An 11965-nucleotide genomic window follows, 5' to 3' on the forward strand; every position below is an offset into this window, starting at 1 on the left:
GAGAGCAGCGAAGGTGAGGATGGAGCCTGGGAGCGTGGAGAGGGATTCAAGCACCCCTCGGCTGGAGCACGCCACCAGGACAAGGTGGCAGACAGGACAAGCCAACAGCTCTGCACAGGGAAGCTGGGCTGAGAGCACACAGGGCTTTCCACTCACCTCTCCCTTGTCCCAGCACCCTGAGCAGGTCCCATCACCCACCCCCTGCCATGGAGGCGCTTCCAGCACCCACCTTGGTCATCTCCCATTGGGGAAGGGGCTTCTCCTGCCTCTCTCCTCAACCCCCCCCTATAGAATTATCCCTGAAAACCCCCATTCCCAGTTCCAGCACCATCACCCCAACATCAGCCCAGCCTGGATGGGCCAGAGGAGCAGCCCACAGCCTTTAGCACAGCTTGAGGATGTAAAGGCTTGAAGGCTTCAGGGCAGCAAACCACAGGGATAAAGAGGCTCCCCAACCCCACTGGGGTTGAGGCTGTCAGGGCAGGGGCACACAGGGCTGAGCTGCAGGGATGCAGCAGTCATGGCCTGGGCCTTCCAACCTGTCACCTCCTAACTCACTGCACGGGAGCAATCCATCCACGGCTGCACGATGCTGAGGCCTGCTGGAGACCCTTCTTGCTGCTGAGCACCACGATCCTCCCCTCTCCCATCCTGCTACAGGGCAACGAAGGAAAGCAAAGCAAAGGAAGCAGAGGTTTTCTTTCTTGAGCACAATCGTGCCTCTGAGAGCGTGGGGTGAGCCTTTGGCCACCTCCTCTTGCACCCAAACACCTGATTCTAAATGCTCCACATCCAAGTGCTCAATATGCCCTTAATATTCCCTTTTAAAATGATCCTGGAGAGCAGCCAGAAACAACCCTGCCCATCTCTGAGAGAGCCCTGGTGCTTCTCTGCTGCTGGCCCGTCCCTTCGGGCTCCTCCAGACCACAGGAACGAGCTGACCTTGCCCCCAAGGTGTGAAAAGAAACTGCTGGGAGATGCTGCTGGCAGGTACAAAAGGGACCTCCCCACCTCTCCCGTTCTCTTGGAAGGGCAGAGCAGTGCAAAAGGAGCTTGGAAGCCACACAGCAGCGTGCTGGGGCACCACGCTGGTGAGGCAGCCATGAGGACAAGGTGCTGGGTGCTGCAGGCATGAGGTATGAACCCTGCAGCTCCCGGAGGGCTCAGGGTGGCCTGAACTTCAGGGCAGTGCAAAGAGTGGATGGAGACCTGCTGTGTTGGAGTCTCTCCCTTTCCCAGCAGAGCCAGGGGCCCCAGGGAGGTTACAGATGCACGGACATCAGCAGCAGCAGCAGCCACACTTGCAATGGTGGAGTAAAAGCAACTGGGGGAAAAACCCCTACTGCAGACACACAAACCAAGCAGCACTTGGAGGGGGGGGGGGGGGGCTCCTCCTCTGCCTCTCAGGGGGTGGGGGGTGCACCCAGCACCTTCAGACAAGGTTTGGAAGTCCAAGTGTTAGAAGTCACTGAGGATACTGATGTCTGCAAACTCGTTGCGGTAGCGGTGGGCGTACAAACTGAGCAGGAAGGCCCATTTCAAGGCCATGAAACTCCACACAGAGGACAGGTAGTAGCTCTTGGCATCAGTCAGGGCTAGGAGGGAAAAAGAGAGAGATCCAGGTTAAAACCCCATGCATCCCTCGTGCAGGAAGAACCCAGCTCACTCCCCCCCGTCCCCGTCCCAGCTCCTGGGAGCTTTGTGGTGTGTGTCTATGAGCCAAAGATACCCCAACCTCAGTAAATCCCACTCACTCCAAGCCCCACTCCTAAGCATTCCATACACAACCAACCTAATGCAGATGTTTTCCCCTCAACTTAGGGTTTTCCCTAAAATACCTCCATTTCCCTAAAAACCCCCACAAATTCCCCAACCCCCAAACAGTTTTTCCTCATGTCTCCAAGGAAAGTGATGGAAAATATTTGCTTTTCCCTTTCCCTGTGTATTTCTAAGGGCCCCATACCAGTGTTTTCATGCCCTTGCACAAGGCTGAAGCACTCCAGCCTCCACAGGGAGCGTATTTAGGCTAAGCCAAGGGCTCTTGGTGGGTTATGACCATCACCACCAGGGCTCTTGGTGGCTCGCAGCCCAAATGCAGCAAGCAACAAACAGCCAGGCTCTAAAACCAACAACCCCTGAGCCTGCTCTCTTTGCTCTATGGCCAAGCAAATCCTGGGGGGGGGGGGGGGGAATTAACCCTCCTTGGATAATGGGAAGGGATTTAAGAGCCACACAGCTTTAGCTGCTGACTGAGCATAGAAGGTATTTCCCCCCCGTTTGGATTTTAGCATCCTCACCCCCCCTGCTTTATGCATGAAGAGCATCCCCTTTGTCACAGGAGCAAGTAAATCCCAGTTCCTATAGGAAATAAAGCTGGAAAACCAGTTCCTATAGGAAATAAAGCTGGAAAACAAGGCCTGCCTCCCAGCAGCCTTTAGACCAGGCTTCTCAAGGTGGCTCCTATAGGTTAGAAGATGCCCTAAGGCAGTGGCACACGTTGGGCAGCAGAATTAGTCTTGTGTCATTGAGATATCACAGCAGGTAAAGGAAATGCAGGGGCATTCTTGCAGCCCCCCCCCCTAAAAGCCTCTTAACCCCTCTCAGAGCGATGGCAGCAGCACCCCCAGCTCTGCTCTGCAGCCTCTTCTGTTCCTTCCAGCCCCATCCCAGCATCACTGGGTCCAGCATCCCCTCTGCCCCGTTACCTGCTCGAGCAAAGCACTCACACTGCTGCTTGGTGATGGCCAGAGCGAGGAAGGTGCAGCACCCCACCACGGAGAGAGCTGAGAAGAGGATCCCGATGAAGAGGAAGAACCTCAGCCCTTTTAACCAGGTCCTCCAGTAATCCTGCACATACATCACATGCGTGATCAGGGCCCAGAGCGCCAGAACACCTGATCGATCGGACAGCGAGAGCAGTCAGTAGGGGCAGCACACACAGCCCATAGATCCCACTGGGAATAGCAAGGAATGCTAAGGATTCGTGGCCATTCCCCCTCCCACCACCACCAAAGAGAGGGGAATAATAAATCCCTGCCTGCACGAGCATCCCTCTTCCTCAGCACAGGTTTGAGATCCAGGTCTTCATTACAGCTTCACCTAAATCCTTCTCGTGGAATCCCAGCCTGCTTGAAGCTTAAAGCTCCTCCAGCTCCAACCCCAACCCCTTCCACTGGAGCAGCTTGCTCCAAGCTCCTGTGTCCAACCTGGCCTTGAACACTGCCAGGGATGGGGCAGCCACAGCTTCTCTGGGCACCCTGTGCCAGCGCCTCAGCACCCTCCCAGGGAAGAGCTTCTGCCTAAGAGCTCATCTCAGTCTCCCCTCGGGCAGGTTCAAGCCATTCCCCTTGGCCTGGCCCTACATCCCTTGTCCCAGGCCCCTCTCTGGGTTTCCTGCAGCCCCTTGAGGCACTGGAGCTGCTCCGAGTCTCCCCTTCAGGAGCCTTCTCTCCTCCAGGCTGCCCCAGCCCAGCTCTCCCTGCCTGGCTCCAGCCCTCGCAGCATCCCCGTGGCCTCCTCTGGATTCGCTCCGGGAGCTCCACGTCCCCCTTGAAGATCCATTTCCCTCTGGAAAACGATGCCTCCTTCTCCTCCCTTGCTCTAAACCCTGCTCCCTCCTTCCCCCCCCCCACTTCACAAAGACAATTCCAGGAGCCTCTCAACGCACAGAACTGTCTGTTCACACGCTTGCAGCCTGTCAAAGCCTTCATAACCCACCAGCGCAAGCCTGCCTGTCATTCCCCATTACACAACCCCAAGTGCAAGCAGCATCGAGTCCAATTATAGCAAGTGAAGTGGCAGTGTGACTAAACCTCCTCGAAGCCCTTAACTCAACCTAGAGTTAGAGCCAAAGGAAGCAAGAGCAGCTTTGCCCACTCCTGTTTAACACCAAGGCCGGCCACAAGCTCCTCTGTTACTGGATGTGGTCACTGATGCGTTCCATACCCTATGGAATGCATCAGAGCACACAGAGAACAGGAGCTGAGAGAGGAGAGTCACTGGACTTGGGGGGTTGAGCTCCCCAGCAGCTTCCAGCTCCTTTGCAGCTGGCATCCAGCTCCGGATCGAGTTGAATACACAGAGAGTCAACTGGAGGCTTGATGGGAGAACCTGGCAATGGGGTTTGTCCCTTCAGCGTGCTGGGATGGAGCAAAGCAAGCTGAAATACCCTCAAGGGTGGCTCAGGAATGGAAAACCTGCCCCCAGGCCCCAACAGAACAGCAAAAGCACTCAAGAGTGAACTAAAAGCCCAAGGGTACAGTGCTGATACCCAGCAAACAAGGCAGAATGAGTCCATTGCTTCAGCTAAGCAGTGTCTCGGTGTGGTTTCTGGCTCCAGGCACTCAGTATCATCCCTCTGAGCCTCAGGTACAGACCCTGCTCCACATCCCAGCGCCGGTGGCTGATACTCTGGAGCTCTGCAGATGCACCAGTGCCTTGGCACAACCCCTGCCACGGGGGTTACCAGAGGAGCTGATGCCTCAGCATCTCAGAACCACTTCCTCTCCTGCACTTCTCCTTCCAGCTCCTGCTCGAGGAAGTTCGAGCCCCGTCTTGGAAGGAAAAGGGGAACTTGTGGGGTTGAAGTCAGCAAAAGAACCTGCTTCTCCTCCCAGATGATTTGGCACAATGGATGGCAGAGTGCTGAGTCAAGCTGCTGCTGCCCTTTCCCTCCCCGAAACCTGCTGCTGGCGCTCCCAAAGCTCTCCATTGGGAGAGCAGAGGCAGCATGTGAGATGGGGGTCATGGATCTTCCTGCCCTGCCCCAAAGCCTGACTCAGCACTTGACACCAAGTGACTTGGCCAAGTGATGGGCTGGGTTCATTCTGCCTCGAAGCAGAAAGAACACGGGGCTCACACAGGGCATCCCTTCCCAGGCAGCTCAGCCCCATCGTCTCCCTTAGCCCATGGCAGAGGGGGAAAGGAGCCTCCTGCAGCCCTCAGGGACAAGGAGGAGCCACAAAGGCAGGACTTGCTTTCTTCACTGCTTAACCTGCTCGTCCTCAGCGTGGGAGATGCTCAAGTGGGCACCTGAACCCCATCAAGCGCTGCTCAGAAGGAAGGAAGAGCCGCAAAAGGGAGTAAAAGCATCCTCTGGATGCATGGGAATAGCTGGGGCATCCCAAGCTATTGGAACTGGGATGGAAGCTAAGTGCTAAATGAAGTTATCACCAACAAACCCTGCGAGAGATGAAAGCCCTTTGCTAAAAAAGCCTCTTGAAGCTACTCCTTACTCACGCAGAGCCTTCAGGAGGAGGAAAAACCCCCACTATTTCTATCAGACCCCAAATGCAAAGGGTGGAATGGAGCATTGCATTCCCGTTTAATGCAACCAAAACACTCAGGGAAGGAAAGCTCACCTCTATTGACCACCAGAACACGTTCACTGTCCTGTTTTACAGCAAAGCCTTGCCACAGGGAGCAATTAAAACCACCCCAGGAGCTCCAGTCCACATCAGATCTCTTTGGAGAGCAAAAGCTTTAACACAAAGCCACGGGCAGGTTCCAGTTCCACAGCTCCAAACCCCAGGGTTTAAAGCAGGTTTGACTGGGCCAGATGGACCTTGTGCCCCATTGAAAGCTGGGTAGGATGAACTGCAGGAGCTTCAGGTTTCCTTTCCCACCTCAGGCTATGCCCCCCCCTAAACCTCCTCCTCCTTTGCATTCACACCCAACAGCAAAGCCTGAACCTGCTCCTCCGCTCCGGTGACATTCCTGCTTCAAACAACATCCCAAACCTCACCCCCCCTTCCACGTCAGGCCTGGAATGAGCCTCAAATAAGACACAATCAAGGGATTTCCGACTGGGAGCAACGGGAAAGCTGCCTTTAAAGCCAAGCCTGCTTATCCCAAGAACACAGAGCTCCAGGAAAAGGAAACAGCCCCAAGGCCATCTGAAACAACAGCGAGGGAGCAGGGGGGGTTGTGAGCTCCAAGCACACAGGTACTTGGACATGATGAATTCCTATTGAACCCCCCCCCCCCAAAAAAAAAGCAGCAAGCTTACAGCACACTTGGATCCACTTGAAACAAACCCTGCACGTTCAAAAGCTCAAACGTGGGAAGGAAAAACCCCTCCTATCTAAATATTGCCCTAAGCCCCCTTTGAAAGCCAAACCTCCCCCCTTCTCCAAACATCAACCCCATGGCAAACACAACGGGGTTGCTCAGCCCCCAGCTGCATCGCATTGCTCAGAGCTCAGGACATTGTGTGTAGGAAGAGAGGCCAAAAAGCAGCCCATAAACAACGCTGGAGCTGCTGGGCGATGCCAGAGGAGGATGGAAACCACGAAGGAGGATGGAAAAGAGGTCCCTAGGGACTTCTCCCATCTAAAGAGCCTTTCCCACCCTCCCTTGCACCAGCGGGAGCATCACAAAGACCCACTCCAGAAGCCCCACGTCGCTGTTCCTTTGCCCGGTGGATGCTCCCAAAGGGTAAAACGCTTCCATGTGGGAGCTAAAGCCAAGCTGAGCCCCAACTTAGAGCTTAAAACCAGCTCTTCTTCAAGAGCTCTGCTGCCCAAAGAGCAACAGGGGAGTGTTTTAGGAAACCAGCTCTGGGAAGGAGAGGAATCGATGGCTCAATGGCCACTTGGAGACCAGTAACGAGTGGTGCCCATCAGGGATGGGGTTGGGACCGCTCTTGTTCAACATCTTTGCTGCTGATGTGGACAGTGGGGTTGAGAGCACCCGATGACCCCAAGCTGTGTGTGGGTGCTGCAGGGAAGGAATGGGATCCAGAGGGACCTCGACATGCTTGTGAGGTGGGCTGATGCCAACCCCATGCCAAGGGCAAGGTCCTGTACTTGGGTTGGAGCAATCCCAGGCACAGCGACAGGTTGGGCAGAGAAGAGGTTCAGAGCAGCCCTGAAGAGGAGGACTTGGGGGTGTTGGTTGATGAGAAAATGAACATGAGCTGCCTGCAGTGTGAGCTCACAGCCCAGAAAGCAACCGTATCCTGGGCTGCATCCAAAGGAGCGTGAGCAGCAGGTCCAAGGAGGTGATCCTGCCCCTCTGCTCTGCTCTTGTGAGACCTCACCTGGAGCATTGTGTGCAGTTCTGGTGTCCTCAACATAAAAAGGACATGGAACTGTTGGAACAAGTCCAGAGGAGGCCACGAGGATGAGCAGGGACTGGAGCACCTCCTGTATGAAGACAGGCTGAGGAAGCTGGGGCTGTTCAGCCTGGAGAAGAGAAGCTGCGTGGAGACCCCATAGCAGCTTCCAGTATCTGAAGGGGGGCTGTAGGGATGGTGGGGAGGAACTCTTCATTAGGGACTGTAGTGACAGGACAAGGGGTAACGGGTTCAAACTGAAACAGGGGAAGTTTAGAGTGGATCTAAGGAGGAAATTCTTTGCTGTGAGGGTGCTGAGGCACTGGAATGGGTTGCCCAGGGAGGTTGGGAATGCTCCATCCCTGGCAGTGTTCAAGGCCAGGTTGGACAAGGCCTTGGGTGACCTGGTTTAGTGTGAGGTGTCCCTGCCCATGGCAGGGGGTTGGAACTGGGTGATTTTCAGGTCCTTTTCAACCCAAACCATTCCATGATTCTATGAATCTTAGGAGAATTCCAATGAAAACTGCCTTTCAGTTGGCAGAATTCCCCCCTGCACTTGAGTGTGCTGCTATTCCAGGCAGCTTGGGTTTGGTGGGACACCCATCGGGATGCACATGTGTGAGGAGGAGGTTGCTGTTGGGACACCTCAGAGGCAGGACACGAGGGGTCAGGCTTGAGCTGCTCCATAGCCCAGATGGATCCAGCATCACATTTTCCAGCCCTTCAGCAGGACTCATCCTCTCCTCCCATGAAATCACCGTTAAGCACAAGCCAAGAGCAGCTTTTCCTGCACTCCCACCGGAGTTTTCCCTCCCTCCTTAACCATGGACTACAACAGGGGCCAAACCTTCAGCAAACAACGTGCAGTACTCCCTATGCAAATCCAACCACTTTTAACTGCTTTCATCCCCAACTGCAATGCTTTTGGCCGTGGTATTCCAGCCTGGATGGGCAACAAACCCATCTGCATCAATAGATCTACTGCATGGAGTTACCAGCCTTCAGAGAACCTCTGCCTGCAGCACAAAGAAGTTGCTTTTGCCTTCCCTTACCAGGTATTTCAAGGGTCTGAAAGGCACGTTTTGTGGCTCATCTCCTCTGCAGCTGCTGTAACGCCTGCTCCACATCACATTCACGGAGCACAAGCTCTGTATCTTGCCAGAAACGGCTTGGAAAAGGCCAGGGAAGTCTCTGCAGAGCGGAAAACCAACCCCTCTCTTGCTATTCCATTGGAAAAGGAGGAGCTGGCTCCACCAGGCCATTAAAAAGCACTCAGGAAAGGGCTGGATGCATCCTGAAAACACACAATTGCTTTCTTCCCTTTGAAAGTGCCTCTGGCAGAGTGCAGCCATGGGAGCTGCTTAGAGATGCGTGGCTGGCTTAGGAGAACCAGCTCATTTGAGGCAGCGAGGGGAGAAGGTCGAAGACACAAAGAGCAATGACCAGCTCCAAACGGACTGGGAAGTCACCAAAGCAGCTGCTGTTCCCCCCAGGAATGCCTTTCCCAGCTTGGGATTAGGCTCTGGAGCCCCTCAGGTCATCGGAAGCACTGGGCTGGGTGGTTCTGCTCCAAAGAAGGGAGCATACCCAGGGTGTGGGTGTGCTTGCAGGTGATCCCCACCTTCCCAAGTCTGCATGACCAGAGGCGTGAGGATTAGCAAGTGGCTTTTCCTAGGCGTTGTGTGGAGGGTTTAGGATGAGCCAACCTGAAAGACTGGAAAGGGAGCTTGCTCAGCACCTTAAATCACAGGCTTCTGGGTTCATAACTGAGGGTTCCAGTTCCAGGCTCCTTTGTGTGGCAGTTTCCCCTTTAATCCTTAAGCTAAATCCTTACTTTAAAGGCCAGGAAAGGTGTCAGAGCAAGAGAAAGTCAGTGCAAGCAGCAGAGGAGGGCAGATCTCAATGCAAGCCACGGCAGGAAGGGTTCTCTAGAAGATAAGCAAGAGATGGAACTGATAACAGAGAAAGACACAGCCTCCTAACACCAACAGGAGTCCCCTAACAGAGGGGAAATAGGGTGAACAAACACCCTGAAATACACATCCCTGGCAACCTAAAGGCACAGCAACCAGAGCTGCAACCCCTCCCAGCACCCAGGAGGTGATGGGTAAAGCAGAAAGAGCCTTTCAATGAGGTGAACACTCACAGAGGAGGCTGGCATCATCAGAGACACGATAACAGGGAACACAGGTGCCTAATTCACCAGCCCAAGCACTCTTCTGCCCTCGACCTGCAAGACTCTCAGGTCACTTTTGGAAGCTTCTGCATGCAAAAGGCACACAGGAGCCAAAATAACCCCCTCTTCGTGCTAAAGACACCGAATGCACCCACCACAGGGGTTTGGTTTCCCACCAGGAGCTGCACACTTGAGCCACATCACATGTACTGGGGTGGAAGAAGGTCTTTGTCTCGTACAGCATCACGTAATGCACAAAGGGAGTTGCCAAGAGGTTTCGGAGCAGATTACAAGGCACAAAGCAGTGCCTGGTAATGAACTTTGCAGGGGCTGCACAAGGGAAGCTTTCAGGTCAGCAGCTTCCTTTCCTGCCCTTCCCTGCCTGGAGAACAAGCCCTGGGCAGCAGGGCACCAGGGAGAACCTGTTGGTTCAATGAATTCTGCCAGACACAAAGCAAATGAACACCCTCTTTACCTGAACCGGAAGAATCCAGTGTAGTATCCCAGTATAACAGGGAAGTATCCCAGTATAGCAGGGAAGTATCCCAGTATAACAGGGAAGTATCCCAGTATAACATGGAAGTGTCCCAGTATAACAGGGAAGTATCCCAGTATAGCAGGGAAGTATCCCAGTATAACATGGAAGTGTCCCAGTATAACAGGGAAGTATCCCAGTATAACAGGGAAGTGTCCCAGTGTAACAGTGTAGCATTCCAGTATAACAGGGAAGCATCCCAGTATAACAGTGATGTATCCCAGTATAACAGGGAAGTATCCCAGTATAACAGGGAAGTATCCCAGTATAACAGGGAAGTACCCAGGTATAACAGTGTAGTACCCCAGTATAACAGTGCAGTATCCCAGTATAACAGTGCAGTATCCCAGTATAACAGCGTAGCATCCCAGTATAACAGCACAGCATCCCAGTATAACAGTCTAGTATCTCAGTATAACAGGGAAGTATCCCAGTATAACAGGGAAGTATCCCAGTATAACAGGGAAGTATCCCAGTGTAACAGTGCAGTATCCCACTCCAACAGTGCACTATCCCAGTCTAACAGTGCAGTACCCCAGTCTAACACTGCAGTACCCCATTCCAACAGTGCAGTACCCCACTCCAACAGTGCAGTACCCCAGTCTAACACTGCATTACCCCACTCCAACAGTGCAGTACCCCAGTCTAACACTGCATTACCCCACTCCAACAGTGCAGTACCCCAGTCTAACACTGCATTACCCCACTCCAACAGTGCAGTACCCCAGTCTAACACTGCATTACCCCACTCCAACAGTGCAGTACCCCAGTCTAACAGTGCATTACCCCACTCCAACAGTGCAGTACCCCATTCCAACAGTGCAGTACCCCAGTCTAACACTGCAGTACCCCATTCCAACAGTGCAGTACCCCAGTCTAACACTGCATTACCCCACTCCAACAGTGCAGTACCCCAGTCTAACAGTGCATTACCCCACTCCAACAGTGCAGTACCCCAGTCTAACACTGCAGTACCCCATTCCAACAGTGCAGTACCCCAGTCTAACACTGCATTACCCCACTCCAACAGTGCAGTACCCCAGTCCAACACTGCATTACCCCACTCCAACACTGCAGCACCCCACTCCAACACTGCATTACCCCACTCCAACAGTGACGTACCCCCGCACACAAACCTCCTCCACACTGGCGTTTTCCCCCTTAGATCTTCCTTCGGAAGCCACCTCCTTGGCAGCAAGGAGAAGCCCTGCCCGATTCCAGCCCGCCAGCAGCGAGCTTCCCCGCTCCACGACCCCCATTCCCCTGTTCCCCCAGGGAGATGAGCACCCCAACCTCCACGTGCCCCATAAGCAGACCCCAATACCCGAGCTAACACCTCCCAGAGCCTCCCAATACCACTTACCCCTCACAGGCACAAGAACCCCTCATGGACCACAACAGCGCCCCTAAAGCACAGCACCGCTGACCCCCCCCCCCCCCACCAAATCCCAACCCTGCTTTGGGACGCAGGGACCTCAAAGCCCAAAGCCCACCCTGCCCCAAGCCCCCCGTGTCCAGCGCGGCCTTGGGGCCATGCAGAGCTCTCCCCCTTCACCCTCCTCATCCCCAATGGGGTCCCCGTCCCGTCCCCCCTCCATTGCCCTCAGGCCTCCCGGTGCTCCCTTTACCCAGGGGCCCAGCAGGCCCCGGGTGTGGGGGGCTCCCCCCCAAGTCCCTCGGCCCCGTGGTCACCGCTCGTACCCGAGAGCCCCCCGGCCGCCGCCGTTGCGGGCTGCCGCAGGCCCGGAGCCAGGCTCCAGCTCAGGAACACCGAGAGCCCCGTGAGGGCCCCGGCAGCCGCGTAGGCCAAGCGGAGGCCGAGAGCCCGGCTCACCGCCATCGGAGCGCTGCTGGAGCAGGCCACGCCCCCGCGGCACGGCGCCCCCTGGCGGGAGGGAGGACAAAAGGGAGGGGGCGAAGGGGGGGACGGAGAGGGAGGGGGGACACGGGGATATGGGGGGGATAGGGGACAATGGGACATGGGGGGACAGGGGGGATATGGGGATACAGGGGACAATGGGAAATGGGGGGATATGGGGATATAGGGGACAATGGGGCATAGGGGGATATGGGGGGATATGGGGATATAGGGGACAATGGGACATGGGGGGATATGGGGATATAGGGGACAATGGGAAATGGGGGGATATAGGGGACAATGGGACATGGGGAGATATGGGGATATAGGGGACAATGGGGC

The 11965-nt window shown here is 55.0% G+C and overlaps 1 protein-coding gene across 1 annotated transcript; it reads right to left on the reverse strand.

Annotated features, from left to right (window-relative positions):
* Positions 1-1425: 1425 nt before the first annotated feature.
* Positions 1426-11632, reverse strand: SLC48A1 (solute carrier family 48 member 1). Its single transcript, XM_061443320.1, has 3 exons — positions 11467-11632; positions 2727-2894; positions 1426-1595 (listed from the first exon to the last, which is right to left on the reverse strand). The coding sequence occupies exons 1-3, from the start codon at positions 11603-11605 to the stop codon at positions 1459-1461; spliced, it is 444 nt and encodes a 147-aa protein (XP_061299304.1). The 5' UTR covers positions 11606-11632; the 3' UTR covers positions 1426-1458.
* Positions 11633-11965: the final 333 nt, after the last annotated feature.

The sequence above is a fragment of the Pezoporus flaviventris genome, unplaced genomic scaffold (genome assembly GCF_033815535.1).
Source record: "Pezoporus flaviventris isolate CSIRO_AGI_PZ_B2104156 unplaced genomic scaffold, CSIRO_AGI_Pfla_v1 ptg000350l, whole genome shotgun sequence".
Taxonomy (NCBI): Eukaryota; Metazoa; Chordata; class Aves; order Psittaciformes; family Psittacidae; genus Pezoporus; species Pezoporus flaviventris.

Coding starts and splice junctions, on each gene's coding strand:
- SLC48A1 (XM_061443320.1), bottom strand. CDS start 11,605: ATGGCGGTGAGCCGGGCTCTCGGCCTCCGCTTGGCCTACGCGGCTGCC. Junction 2,895..11,466: donor GGCGGCCGGGGGGCTCTCGG/GTACGAGCGGTG, acceptor CCGATCGATCAG/GTGTTCTGGCGCTCTGGGCC. Junction 1,596..2,726: donor GGCCATCACCAAGCAGCAGT/GTGAGTGCTTTG, acceptor TTTCCCTCCTAG/CCCTGACTGATGCCAAGAGC.